The sequence below is a fragment of the Nannospalax galili genome, unplaced genomic scaffold (genome assembly GCF_000622305.1).
Source record: "Nannospalax galili isolate Female #2095 unplaced genomic scaffold, S.galili_v1.0 scaffold398, whole genome shotgun sequence".
Taxonomy (NCBI): Eukaryota; Metazoa; Chordata; class Mammalia; order Rodentia; family Spalacidae; genus Nannospalax; species Nannospalax galili.
Genome location: NW_008341813.1, coordinates 440,858 through 456,113, shown reverse-complemented (window position 1 = coordinate 456,113; position 15,256 = coordinate 440,858). Strand labels below are relative to the sequence as shown.

The following is a 15,256-nucleotide window of genomic DNA, read 5'->3' as shown; positions in this document are numbered from 1 at the left end:
ACAAGATGGGTTCTTTGTCATTAAATCTTACGTAAGTCAAGAAAAGCCTGTATACATCCCCATTTAATATGCTTTTCTAAAAGTACACTTCATGTTTGAAATGGCATCCTCTTAAGATTAGAAATGTTTACTTTAAAATGTGAATGTTCTTTATTTAACTTCTCTGTATCATTTTTATTTTCCTCAACTCTCTTTCCTTCCCTAGCATCACTCTCATGTTACACTTTATTTTCTATGTTTTCTCACCCAAATCTGTGAGGAATAAGCTTTATTATCCCAGTTCAGATGCCTAATATGGCTTAATTCCTGTGGGCAGTGAGGAGAGAGGGAAGCTTAGGGAATGTAAATTCCCTTCAGAGCTGCTGAGAGGCTGGTCTACATGGTGCAATGAACTTTCATAAATAGCAATTGTAGAATAGCCTGGATCTGCTTGCTCCAGCTTAGAACTAGGAAGACTGTGAGGAGAGAATGGCGAGGCTTGTGGTGACCCAGGGTCCAGTACAGGGAGGAGGAATGAATCCTTACAATAGGACTACAGCAAGTCTGGCATTTCAGAGTTAGATTCTGCCAGCATCTCCAAATCAGGAGCATCCAAACTTTCTGATGGAGGATGCGTTTTTTTTTTAATGTGAGCTGTACACTACACATTTAGGAAACAGAGATTTTTATGTTAAGGACTATTGAATTATATCTGTACCTAATTCTGGTTTCCTGGTATTTCTTACATAAAAATATAATGTGCCTATTGTCACATTTGACAGCATCTGAAATTTTTGGTATTACTTAGTAAATGGTAGCTTAGGGTATAATAGAAAAAAATTATAAAATGACAGCCTCTTTTCTTCAAAAAGGAATGAGTAAAGGTTAGGATGAGGGCTTGGTAGAGGCTGGAACCCTGAATGACATTCTCGTTCTGAAGAATTGAAGAACAATTTACTGATAAATCTCAAAGGAAATTTGAAGGTCATATTTAATATGTAAATGAAATCTATAATTTTGAACTGCTATAGAAATTGAACCAAAGGAAGAAAGTTCCTTTGCCACCCAAAGGTGAGAGATGCCGTGGTGAAATGAACAGCAAGGGTAACTTCATATGTTAGGCAAAGGGAAAGGTGCCTAGTTCCCCTAGGGAAAGAAGTGCCTAGTTCCCCATTCTTCCCGAGCTGTGCTGTCCCTAATGATACTCATTAGCTATTGAAATACACATTGAAAATGTGGCTACCACAAATTGCAATTAGGTGTGCAATACGGGACTCATTGTGAAGATTTAGGGCAAGAAAGTGTGTGAAATAATACTTTAGCATTTCAGAAGGTTTATTATGTGTCAAAGAGATAATATTTTAGTGATATTGACTAAAATAACATCTTAAAATTAAACACACATACTTTCTTTTACATTTTAAAGGCAACTACTAGAAAATTCTAATTACATATAGTTTGCCTTATATATTTTAAAAATTAAGTTACGTTTGCATTATGAGTATGAGAATTTTGCCTGCATGTAGACAAGTGCACCTGTGTGTGCCTTGACTGCAGAGGCCAGCAAAAGGCACTGGACTCATGGAGCTCACGTTACGGATGTTGTTAGCTGCCACGTGGGTGCTGGGAACTGAATCCGGGTCCTCTGCAAGAGCAATCAGTGTTCTTAACCACTGAGTCATCTTTTCAGCCCCTGAATTACATTTTTGCTTTAGACTTTATAGTGCTGCTGCATACTGTGTAGGTATAACGTAGCAGGCGAAATAGAAGAGTCGATTGGTCAGTTTCAACCTCGAAAATGCCTTCAGCTACTCACACTTACTCTTTGCCTTGGAGACTCACTTCTTTTCTTCTCAGAAAAGAGAAGGAAGTCGATCGATCATAAGAAGCTTTAGCATTCAACAGGACCTCTACATTATTGATTTAAAAATAACCAATAGTGGAGTTTTTCAGAGCAATAAAATCACAGTCAGCGTAGGTGTATCAACCAACAAGACAAGCCCTAGTTCATTCATTTAGTTCATTCACCATTTCACGGTTGGTTACCACTTACTAGGCCACAATCAGCTGCTTAGTCTGGGTTTGTGACTCAGGGGGAATTCACAGGGAGCCAGTGGATGTTATCCACCATTATTGTGTATATGGGGGGAGAGAGTCCCAGGCCTACCAGGGTACTTCTGTGGCGGTCAGAGAATAATCTGTGGAGTTAGTTCTCTCTTTCCACCATGTAGGTCTCAAGGACTGAAGTCAGGTCATCAGCCTTGGCAACAAGTGCCTTTACCCACTGACCCATCTAGTGGGCCCTCTTACTACTTTTTAATGATCATCTGGGAAATTAATTATTAAAGTAATTAATTAATAAATTAACCACCTCCTTTTGGGTATTCATATTATATGGATGAATTTTTCCCTGTTCTGGTTCCAGGGTTTTCTGAAGTGTTGGTTCTGGTCAGGTCACACATGGAAGAACAAAGCAACGGTTCGTCAGTTCCAGTCCCTGAATTCCTCCTCATCTGCTTCCCTAATTACCAGAGCAGGCAGCACTGGCTGTCTCTGCCACTCAGCCTTCTCTTCCTCCTGGCCATGGGGGCCAATGTCACACTCCTCATCACCATCAGGCTGGAGGCCTCTCTACATGAGCCCATGTACTACCTGCTCAGCCTCCTCTCCATGCTGGACATTGTGCTCTGCCTCACTGTCATCCCCAAGGTCTTGGCTATCTTCTGGTTTGATGACAGATACATGAACTTCTCTGCCTGCTTCCTCCAGATGTTCATCATGAACAGTTTTCTAACAATGGAGTCCTGTACATTCATGGTCATGGCCTATGACCGCTATGTGGCCATTTGCAAGCCTCTGCGGTACCCATCCATCATCACTGATCAGTTTGTGGCCAGGGCTGCCATCTTTGTTGCAGCCAGAAATGGGCTTCTTACTATGCCTATCCCCATTCTTTCTTCCCAACTGAGGTACTGTTCAAGAATTATCAAGAACTGCATCTGCACTAACATGTCTGTGTCCAAGCTCTCTTGTGATGACATCACCTTCAATAAACTGTACCAGTTTGTCATAGGTTGGACCCTGCTGGGCTCTGACCTCATCCTCATTATTCTTTCTTATTCCTTCATCCTGAAAGCTGTGGCAAGGATCAAGGCTGAGGGAGCTGTGGCCAAGGCCCTGAGCACGTGTGGTTCCCACTTCATCCTCATCCTCTTCTTCAGCACAGTGCTGCTGGTGTTGGTCATCACTAACCTGGCCAGGGATAGGATCCCCCCAGACGTCCCCATCCTGCTGAACATCCTGCATCATCTCATCCCCCCAGCACTGAACCCCATTGTTTATGGAGTGAGAACCAAAGAAATCAAGCAGGGAATTCAGAACCTGCTGAGAAGGTTCTAAGAAGTAGAATGTGTGAGATCTGGCCTTGAGAGCACAAACTAATAGTAAGGAACAATATTCACAGTGCATAGGACATTTCAATATTTCCTGCAGGATTAAGTTTGGATTCTGTTTTTCTTGAAGTTTCTCATGGGATCTTTCAGTTTGTCTCTCCCTTTTTCTTCCTTCTTTGATATAATGTGAATGTAAAGGAAATAAAGTTTGTATATTTTGTAGACATATCTGTGATGTGGATCACAGTCATAGGCATTTTATAAATACGTATTAAATATAGATCATACTTAATTGGAATGATTACAGGTACTGCAGTTAAAATTTCTTTATTCTTTGAGAATTTCTTACATGTATGCAATGTGTGATTATATCAACCCCACGGCCACATTCCCCCTTCTAACTCCATCTCCCATATCCCACTCCCAGCTTCATATCTGTGTTTCGTAGATCACTGATTCCAATAATAAAGAAGGAATTCTTGGGGGGTTGGGGTTTTCTGTTTACCTTTTGTTTTTAATTATTTTGTTTGATAATGCCTTTTGTGCGTGAAGTTAGGAATCAAACCCAAGACTTTGCACACTGAAGCTATGTGCTCTACCGCTGAGCTACACCCACATTCCAGCTACTACATTTAGGAAGCCATCTTGTATGTTTATAAGTTCCTTAAAATATTTAGTGTATATATGTAACTTCTTTTCAGTTGTCAAATAATCATGGAATAAAACCTGATAGGTTTCTTTCTGAGTCATGAAGTTCTTGTTCTTGCTATGAGACAAATATTAAAGCAGTAATAGATGGTAGGTGGTGTTGCATAGGACTGTCCTCCAACGTCCAAGCTATGGAGAGGCGCCTTCTTCCCAAGCTTGGTTGCACCTGCTTATCTACGATCATCACAAACTTCATCACAAACTTGTTGACCATTGACACTCCACAAGAAAAGAGGGACAGGGAGAGTCTACCACACTTCTCAACAAACCAGTTGGCCTTAGTTGTACAGGGGGAGGCACTGAGGATATATTTGTGGAGAAAGTCATAGGGAGGGTCACTTGCCATTTTGTATGTCTGTAGGGAGGTCACAATCCATGCCTGGATGAAGACTTTCCAGTGTGGCCTCGGAGGGAGCACCAACACTCCTGTGAGTAAACCCTCATCTACTGCTCTGTAAGTAAGCCCAATAAACCCACTAGTTTCCCAGGCTGCAGTTTAGTGAAACTGTACCTTCGTTTGTTGTAGGCACCAAGGGAAGAGGGGGGCCAGACATCCTTTGCACCTCCCAGAATGAATTTTAGGTAGAGATGAGCTCACCAGATTCAGGTTGGTTCCTGTTTTCTAATGCATCAAGTGGAGGCTGGGATTTGTGCATTCTGGAGTTATTTGGAAGTTTTGAAAAGTCTTGTCTATGTGAGAAGGCGTTGTCATGCCATAACTACAGGTGCTATTTGTCATATAAAGAATAATTTTGATTTCAATAATTTAAGTGCTTCCTAATTTCTTATATTGTTTAATGTGTACTTAAATGTTAAATCTCTTAGTTCTTTCTGACCCAACTCAGTCTTGTTGAGTAAGGCCCTGTGTAGGTACAGGTTGACTACAGACGTTTGTTCTTATATAGAGTGCCTGCAGTCTGCCCCCTACTGCCTCATCCAACCTCACAGATATTAGAATTTTATTTAACATCACTTCTTTAGATTATGAATTTCCTTTCCTGCAGCTCTTTATTGATAATGAAGTCTTAGAATTTTAAAGATAACTCATGCTTGTGTTGTTTTTAAGTGAAATAGTTTTTCCTTTCTTGTGATATGTTTTGTCAATGCCTGACTTGACATTATCCTGTCTGATTAGAAGTTTCATCTGCACCCCTGCTTCGGCTATTTGTCTTAGATATACACATTTTCTTTCTCTTTTTACATTCGGCCCTGCTTGTCAGTCCTCACATCCTGCAAGATCCTGACAGCTGAGTCAGCAGGTTTTGCTGAACAAGGACACATTTTATCTACCCTTTTCAATTCTTTTGATAATACTCCAAATGCTAGAGACTAGATGCTGATTGATAAGTATTTCCTAGGGTTAACTGATATTAGTAGTCAGTATCTTTGGTGATAGCAATGTATCACTTCCTATATATTATTTCTTAGGAGTCATTTGATGATGGCTTCCAACATAGCTGACCTAGGATCACCTAACTGTGCCTAGAGGATTTGTGAATAAAATAAACATTTCTGTAGTTTGATATTACTTCTGTGTTTAATGACCACAAAGTCTGATTCTACCCATAATATAAAATGTCTCAAACACTATTCTGTCTGTCCCTTTTCTCCTGTTAGCTGCTAGCTCGTTTTTCTGAGATCATTCCTCGCCCATTGATATTTTTGCTTTAGGTCTATACATTTTTCCTCCCAGAAAAATCCAACACTACTATGTTCACTTTATGTGCTGTGCCTCTCCTACAAGTCTTAGTTTACACACTCCCTAGTCCACAATGCCTTCATTTATTCACCAGAATGAAATCAATTTGGCCTCTTCGAGTCATGAGTGTGTGTGTGTATCTCTTTAATGTTAGACATTAAGTTCCTCCACGTCTGGTAAAGAACTTTATTCATTTTTTTTCAACCTCATATACTTTGGAGCTCTGATTTGTATAGTGTGTGATTTTCTTGTTGAATAAAAGTGAATAAAACACCGCATCTTCTTTCTTTTCAGAAAATTCTGCTTATTTTTGTTTTATGTGTATGAGTGTTTTACCTGCATGTATATAAGTGTACCCATGCATGTAGTGCTCATAGAGGCTGGAATAGGGTGTCAGATCCCCTGAAACTGGAGTTAAGGACAGGTATTAACCATGATCTGTGTGCTAGGAACTGGAACCAGGTCCTCTGCAAGAGTAGCCAGTGCTCTTATGCTGAGCCATCTCTCCAGCCCCCTAAAGTGAGTAACATTTGAGCACTGATCTCTATATAAGTTATAGTTTCCCAAGTAAAAAGAATGGTGCTTGCTTGTACTCTTACTCTTTGATTTTTCTGATTATTGGAAGTCCTAGAAGACTCAGCTAGAACTCCCAATATACAAGTCACTTAAATATGATCAAAATGGTATATGAAATTTTTTCACATTGGGGCTCTAGGTTCTTCAAACAGCTGCTCTTCATTATTAACACACATTTACTCCACAGGTGACAGCCTTGGCCTCTGCACCTCCACAGGTGACAGCCTTGGCCTCTGCACCACTCATAGCCTCCAGCATAAGCCCTCTAGTACTGTGTATCCTCTCTACTAAAATCACTTGCTCATTTGAAGCTTGCAATGCTATGCCTTGGCATGCTAAGTAATCTATTAAAAGGTCAGTACTGTTGCCTTTTTCTAGACGGTGATAGTTGATTCCTGGTATGATTGGCTGGATTCAGATGAAATGTTCTGTTCATTTCTTTTTTGTCTACAAGAAACTCATATGACCTTCAAGGATAGGTACTATCTCAGGGTGGAAGGATGGAAAAAATATTCCAAACAAATGGCACTAAGAAATAAACAAGTGTTGCAATTCTAATATCTGGCAAAATAGACTTCAAATTAGAACTAATCATTAACACTTATTAGTTTTAATGAAGAGGGTCACTTCATTCTGATCAAAGGAACCATTGACCAGGAAGATATTAAAATCATGAACATATATACACCCAACTCTGGTGTACCCAATTTCATAAAAAAAAAAAACAACAGTACTACAGGGATTTAAAACACGGATTAACCCCAACTCAGCGATAACAGGTTACCTTAGTGACAAAGAATAAACAGAGAGACATTTGAATTAAATGATATCATCTACCAAATATTCCACCCAAGCACTAAAGAATACACTTTCTATTCGGCAGCCCATGGAAGTTTCTCTAAAATTGACTACATGCTGGGCACAAAACAAATCTCAACAAATACATAAGATTGAAATTATTTCATGCATTCTATCAGACCACAACACAGTAAGGCTTAAAATCAACACCAAAAGAAGCTTTAGTAACTACATGAACTCATGGAGATTAAACAACACACTCTTGAATGATGAATGGGTCAAAGAAGAAATTAAGAAAGAAATGAAAGTAGACTCAGAACAAATGAAAATGATAATATAACACGACAAAACTTTTGGGACACTTTAAAAGCAGTCCTAAGAAGGAAATTTATAACTCTAAGTGCCTACATTAAAAAATTTGAAAGAGCACATATGAATTACCTAACAGTGAACCTCAAGACTCTGAAAAGGCAAGAACAAACCAAACCCAAACCTAGCAGACAAGAAGAAATAACAAATATCAGACTGGAAATTAATGAATCTAAGAGCTGGTTCTTTGAAAAGATTAAACAAAACACACAGATCTTTAGACCAGTTTAAAAAAAGAAAGATCAAATGCAAATTAACAGAATCAGAGATGAAAGAGGAAACATCAAAACAGATACTGCCCCCCCCCAAAAGTCTAGAACATTATATGGGAATACTTTAAAAACCTATATTCCATCAGTTGCCAAAAGGAGCTTCTTTGATGAATGGTGAATTTTATACTTGTCTGTAAATGTAAGGATCCATATTTGGTATACCCTAAAAATTTACATTTGTCCAGAGATATGATAGAGGTAGAGTTTTCCCTAGGATTTATGACCTCTCAGCCCATGTGTATTTGGGTGTATTTACTGTGCCACATGTGAGTCACCTACCATTGAGAGGGCTTTAAGTTGAATTAGATAGTTGCTTATTTAGGATGGGAACACCATTCCTAAAAGTGCCACTACCTCACTGTTATGGTGATTAAGCTGTGGTGTATGAGATGCACAAAAATATACATTGAGAACAAACAAACAAATGAAATCATTCAAAAAGTGATACATTCTCTTTATCCCTGAGTGATATTCCTTCCGGTGCAAATAATAAGCCCCAGTTTTGTAATTCTCAGTCACCTTCAGGGGCTCTTTTACAAGCCTCTTTTACATTGAGCTTAAATGCAAAATTCTACATCTATTTCTCTCTATGTGTCTCTGTCTGTCTCTGTCTGTCTCTGTCTCTCTCTTTCTCCCCTCCCCACCACTGGGTAAGTTTCTGTATCTTTGGAGAGGAAGGTCCCCATGGGAACACCATTCCTAAGCCCATGTCTTTCCAGCCACGGGAGAATGACTGTTATGTGACTAGAATTTTATAAATGCTTCCTGGTACCAAAGCCACAATCATAGGGGCATTGAAAATTTAGGTGTCACACATTGCTTCCAAATTACAGTGTTGTCTAATCTGTTTGGAGAAAATTTGTAAGTACTTTTAGGAACTGTAAAATAGAAAAACAAGCATGAGTCATACTTAAAAGTTTGTTCTTTGACTTTGCTATTTGTTTAAAAGGATGTTATTGCATTCTGTAAATGTCAGCACGTGAAGACCTGAGGATCACTGGTGTCAGAATAACTTGAGCAGGTTAGGGTGTTGGTCAGCTGGGCTGAGGCGTGCCTGTATTCTAGTCCATTGCCAGAAAGAAGAAAGAAAGCTACTTTGTTCTTGGCTTTTGAGTGCTTTGATCCTCCTAGGAAAGGTGGCTAAGAATTATAGAACCACACAGAAGAATAAGGTTATGAAAAATCAACCCAGATTTCCCAAAGAGCCAATGGAGGAAGCGAGCTTTCATATTGGAAGGCCAGACACTGGGCAGAAGTGAGCTTGTGTAACTTAAGATAGCCAGAGAAGCAGCAGTTTTATCTGAAGCTGATGAGAAAACCATGATAGTAAAGGAAGACACACACACACACACACACACACACACACACACACACACACTCAAGAAAAACTATCTCCAAACCTTGATTGGGACATTTTTCAATCCTCTACCCTGGATGACTTTCAGCAGCATCCCCCAAATACAACTGTAAAAAATAATTTTCCTTCTGCTTTAGAGGAGAACACAACCCAGCCTAACAACTTCACCCGTTAGTTCCTGGATGGTTGCAGAGATGCTCAAAGAGAACCAGTGCTTTACCCCAAGTAGCATCAGGACCCGGGTATAGTGACAAAAAGAATAGTTATTCCTTAGTTCTTTCTTGTATTAGAGGGTCTTGTGTCCTATATTTTCTCCCCTTTGTAGATAATGCAGTGGTTAATTTTTGGTCCTTACCAAATACACAACAGTGTTATTACATTCATCTTTTTAAAGTAATTTTAAACGTTTTTTAACCACTAAATTATTATTTTTTATTGTTAGTTCTTTGACAATTTCACACATATAGATAAGGCTTTTTGGTTATTCTCTCCTTCCACACTATTTTCCTTTCATCAGTAACAAGCCTCTTTCCTCCCTATCTATCCTTTTCACATTCATGCTTGTTAGTTTGTTGTGTGACCTATTTGGTTTAATCAGGAACATGTGTGTGGCTCTTGCATAGAGACTATCCTTTGGAACCTGGAGGGGTGACCAGTAGGTATGTAACTGAAGGGAATGCCTTTCCTTTTCCCCAAATCTATTTATAATAAATAGTTCATCAGTGAAGAATAGGGGCCCTTGAACCCCATTTCCATTTGTGCTTGGCTGTTGATAGCCCCCTTCTTGAAGACCAAGTACAGTCATTTGTGGTTGTTGAGAATTCATGATTGTATGGACGGTGTCTTGCCCAGCAGATGGAATTTCACAGCCCTTCTCCCTGTCTTCTGACTTGTAAATCTTTCTGTTCCCCATTTTGCAGTGTTTCCTGAGCCTTGAAGGGGAATGGTATAAGTGTCTTGTTTAGGGCTGAACACTTGACTGTCTCTTGTTCCCAGCACCTTATGCAGTCATAAGTGTCTCCCTTCATCACAGTGAATATTGGAAAGAGGGGCTTCTCTAAGACTGAGAGTGGTGACTGTCTGTCTGTGGCTGTAAACATATATATTTAGAAGGTGTTTTGAAACTATGCCACTTTATCTAAACAACATAATTATGTCTCCACCCCCAAGTTCTAGACTTCCACTGTTATGGTCTTTTGAGTAGGCTTACAAAACTAAGGTGTGGATTCCTGCCTGTGGCATGTACTCCTGATATGATGCATGGTTAGTTACCCCATAACAGTTGTGCCACTATTGTACAAGTGGTCAAATCTTGCTTGGCAGGTCACTATCATAACAATTTAGTGGTGAGTGAAAGTTAAAATGACTTTAAAAAACGTGAGTGCAATAATATTTTTGTGTATTTGATAAAAACCAAAAAATAACCTTTGTATTTTCTAGAAAAGGGAGAAAATATATGAAACAAACCCCTCCAATGCAAAAAAGAACTAGGGAGTAGCTATTTTCTTCTGTGAAGGATAACTAAAAATGCTCAGGTTCTGATGCTACTTGAGGTAAACCACTGATTTTCTTTGAGCATCTTTGTAATCATCCAGGAACTGCTGGGTGAAGGTTCTGATGGGCATAGGCTCATGGCTTTTCTCCCCAGCAACTTTCATAGCTCATCTGGTACCAAGAAGGCTCATTGGCAAGAGGAAGCTTTGAGCTCAGTTCCAGCTTGTTTCTCTATATCATGCAACTAAGATGTGCTCACCTCTAAATTATTTCTTACCTTCTTCATTCAGTTTTTCTGAGTATGAAGCAGGAGCTCCAGTGGACTTTAATGAAGCAAAACATGGAAATGGTAAATGATACAGAATAGTTCTCAAAGGCATTCTGTGGCTTTCAGTGATCTATCAGACCTATGTATCTGGAATGTACCTATTGAATGCCTATTACACCATAGTAGTCCGGTGGGTTTTTCAGCACTATAAAAATTATATTCTACCCAGAACTGTTTGTAAAACAAAAAGACAGCATGTAAGGAAAGAAAAGTATAATTCTTGCTTTATTAGCAATGTGCTTGGGGCATTTGAGGACCATAAGAGAACAAAGGAGAGGCATTTAAAATGATTAACAAGAAATCAGATTTCCAAGAAGTGTAAGTTTTGGTACAGGTGAGAATGGGACAGGCAGAAGTTAATTATTTGAAGGAAAAAGGATGTATTCTAAGGGAAGTATATGACACACATGAAACAGAAATGTTTTACACAAAGCAGAACAAATCCCCTGTGTGGCTGCATCTGACTATGTGTTAGTGAACTATATGGAGTCTGTTTGGGCTTAGAACTTATGTAGAGGAAGTTCTTATTTTTACACAAAATTATTAGTACTAAATGGAATTTTTTTCAACAGGAGATGATGTGGTCCAGTTTAAACTTCAGATGGACTATTTTTTATATATTATTTATTATTTTAATTTTATGTGTCTGAAGAACCTTAGACAACCAAACCTTTATTTTTCAAATGTATTTTATTAACATTATGTGTCTGCATGTGAGTGCAATGCTGGGGTTTCAGGCTGCTGTGAGAGCCCCAACGTGGGTGCTGGGAATCAAACCCGGGTCCTCTGCAAGAGCAGTCAGTGCTTTTAACCGCTGAGCCATCTCTCCAGCCCCTCAGATGGGAAAACTTGAGAGCTAGAATGAAAACAGGCATTAGCTATTTCAACTAATGAAGCAGTGAAGGCCTTGAATTCTTGCCTGCTTCTTTCAGCTCTTTCCAGACCCACCTGCCGACCATGGTGTTATCCTTCAACAGCACCGGGACACAGGTGACAGAATTTCTGATGATCTGCTTTCCAGGAATGCAGGACACACAGCACTGGTTATCACTCATCCTGGCTCCTCTCCTTATTTTGGCTCTTGGGGCCAACTTTGTGTTATTGTTCACCATCCTTAATGAGACATCTCTGCATGAGCCCATGTACTACCTGCTTGTCTTGCTCTCTGTGCTTGACGTCATCCTCTGCCTCACAGTCATTCCCAAGGTCAGACGCTCCAGGCACTTAGTTGTCATCTTTAGTTAAATATTTCTTTGTTTTGCTTCTGTGAATCCTTTCATCCCTGAAGGAAAATGCCCACTATGCCACTGACCATCATACCAGATTCCTCTCTGCTATAAGCTATGCCTTCTCATTCATTTTTTTATAATTAATTGTTATTTTTATCATTTTATTTTTAAATTTTTAATTGAACTTTTGTTCATTTCATACAACAGTTCTTAATGAAATTTAGACTCCTCTTCCCTATGCATGCTCCCCTGCCCCCGCAACTGTACCTCATGTATTCCACCACACATGTTAAGTCCTATCCAGTCAAGCTTTTGTACCCAGATGTCCTTTGGTGCCAATTCAGAGAACTTTATACATGAGTACCACATTTACATCATTTCCACCCTTTCTTTTTTCCCTCCAAATCTTCCCATGCTGCCCCAGTCCCTCTCAATTTCATGACCTCTTATTTAATTATTGGTTTTCATTATCTCCCAACTAATATCTCCTCTCTCAATGTCTGTTAGTAATATTTCAAATTCCATTTTTTCTTTATTCTGGAGATATTCTCTTCAACTCTGAATTCTCCTACTTTTATACCCAAGGGCTCTAGAATTAATTTTCTAAAATGTAATTGTATTTATATAATCATATAGTGAGGTAGGAAGCATGTTGGAAAAGGTTCCTTAAAGTGCATGAAGGGATTGAAGAGTGCCCCAATGTAGGCATTGGGCTTCTTGCTTTTGACCCTCCTGTGACACATGTATCCTGTAACGGGCAGATGAGTCCACAGCAGTGTGGGTAAGAACCATGGGGCTCAACTAATTTCGGGATACTAATAAACACGTTTCTTTTTTAAGTGAATTCTTACAATTCTCATAATGTAACTTGATGGTATTTAGATCTTTTCCCTTATCTGCACCTCCCCTTATTGTCCCCCACCCAATTTAATCTACTGTATTGTATACATAATAAGGTCTATAGAGTCTTAATTTGTGTATTCAAGTGTCCTTTTCTAGACTTAGCAAAGGAGTATAAGTTAGACTACAGACTGTGATATATACAAATGCATAGAAAGTATTTGAAATTAGGACACCATTCCAGTGAGGACAATGGGGCTGTGGTTTGGGGGGTTTGGATGGCTTTAACTCTCTATTTGAGATGATTTTCCCATGGCTAGGTACTCTAGGATGTTGATGAATGTACAGGGTTTTTAAGAATCATAATTCTGGACAGGTCCTGCTCATCTTCTGGTTTGACATGAAGCCCATCAGCTTTGTGGGCTGCTTCCTGCAGATGTTCATCATGAATACCTTCCTTCCTATGGAATCCTCCACCTTTCTAGTCATGGCCTACGATCGCTATGTGGCCATCTGCCACCCTCTGCGTTACCCATCCATCATCACAGAACAGTTTGTCATTAATGCAACCATTTTCATTGTCATTCGCAATCTTTTAGCCACGCTGCCCACTCCAGTCCTGGCTGCTAGACTCAATTACTGCTCCAGCAATGTGGTAGAGAACTGTATATGTGCCAATATTTCTGTAGCAAAGCTCTCCTGTGGGGATATCCACCTAAATAAGTTTTATCAGTTTGTGAGTGTTTGGTGCCTACTAGGTTCTGACCTGGTGCTCATCCTGCTGTCTTACTGCTTTATCCTCAGGGTTGTTATGCATCGGCAATCAGGAGGTGCAGTTACTAAGGCCTTGAGTACTTGCGGTTCACATCTCATCCTAATACTTTTCTTCTATACACTGCTGCTAGTCTTCATATTCACAAACAAGGCAGGAAAGAAGATACCCTCAGAGGTCCCTATTCTTCTCAATGTCCTGCATCATCTCATCCCACCAGCCCTCAACCCCATTGTGTATGGAGTACGGACCCAGGAAATCAAACAGGGGATTATCAAACTATTCAAGCACCAGTTCTGAGAGACGTGAGTCCAAGAGGGAATTTGTAGAGGGATTGTGTAAATCTGCGCATATTTTACTATTGATTTGATGGTAATGTTGCAAGAGACACGATATGATGTCTATGCTGCTGCCTTATTTTGAACTTAAAACTTCAGAACTACTATTGCAATATTTCTTCTTTATAAATATGTGCTGAACCAACCTTTAATATTTATGTTCTTCCTTCTGACTCTCTTTGATCACAATCCTTTAATAACCATTAAATATGAACTTATCATCTTCTATGAATGTTTCAGTCTTTACATAAGTGGGCTTCATAATTTATAGGGTAGAGATGAAGAAGCACATTCAAAATGGCATGGGCTATGTGAATAGGACTGGGGAATCCAAAGAGGGCGCTTTTTATAACCTAGGCTAAAAATGATTGATAAATGACTTGGACCAAGGTAGTAAGGGAAATTGAAGCTATAAGTCACAAGATTTGCAGTCACAAGTTTTTGGCAAAGGGAAACTAAAATATTGAAGTTACCAGGTATTTAGGAGCTAGCATTGGCTAGTATTGTAATCCTAGGACACCAGAAGATCTTTCTGAGATGTTAAACTTTATTTCCATACCAAACTCCACACCATGAGTATATATTTGAAATGACTATTAAATATTCAAATAAAGAAGGAAAAATAAGCACCTGGACATACAGTACTTGTCAGGGGTCGATCGAAGTTTAGTACAGAGGTTTGATTGATCATGTATAGATAGAATTTAATCTCATTTAGAATTTTTAGCTGGAAGTCACTTATTACTCTCTAGTTTTCACCCCCTTTTCAGGAAAGTTTTTCAAATGTTGAACACTCCTAATCAACAGTCGTTTGCTACTCTCAACAGATTGCAAGTTCATTGATGCCAGAGACTGTGTTTGTTTCTTTACATGTGAAACAATTGGCTGGACATTTAGTAAATGCTTTTAAAGTTACTTAATAAATGATCTTTGCTTCTCTCAAGGCTTTCAGTACCCCTACCTGCATGGTTGCATCTGGATATACAGTCTTACTCTAAAATACAGTACTTCTTAATGATGAAATTTATCATGCTGGTTTTAGCATGCACATAAGAAATTAGGTCAATTTATGAGATTCAGTACATTAATTAGTATAATTTATCAG

The 15,256-nt window shown here is 39.1% G+C and overlaps 2 protein-coding genes across 2 annotated transcripts; both read left to right on the top strand.

The window, feature by feature from the left end:
• Positions 1–2,427: 2,427 nt before the first annotated feature.
• Positions 2,428–3,378, top strand: LOC103737548 (olfactory receptor 56A4). Its single transcript, XM_008837367.2, has one exon. The coding sequence runs from the start codon at positions 2,440–2,442 to the stop codon at positions 3,376–3,378; it is 939 nt and encodes a 312-aa protein (XP_008835589.1). The 5' UTR covers positions 2,428–2,439.
• An 8,551-nt stretch (positions 3,379–11,929) lies between these two features.
• Positions 11,930–14,113, top strand: LOC103737586 (olfactory receptor 56A4-like). Its single transcript, XM_008837412.1, has 2 exons — positions 11,930–12,178; positions 13,418–14,113. The coding sequence occupies exons 1-2, from the start codon at positions 11,930–11,932 to the stop codon at positions 14,111–14,113; spliced, it is 945 nt and encodes a 314-aa protein (XP_008835634.1).
• The last annotated feature ends 1,143 nt before the right edge of the window (positions 14,114–15,256 follow it).

Coding starts and splice junctions, on each gene's coding strand:
- LOC103737548 (XM_008837367.2), top strand. CDS start 2,440: ATGGAAGAACAAAGCAACGGTTCGTCAGTTCCAGTCCCTGAATTCCTC.
- LOC103737586 (XM_008837412.1), top strand. CDS start 11,930: ATGGTGTTATCCTTCAACAGCACCGGGACACAGGTGACAGAATTTCTG. Junction 12,179..13,417: donor GCCTCACAGTCATTCCCAAG/GTCAGACGCTCC, acceptor AATTCTGGACAG/GTCCTGCTCATCTTCTGGTT.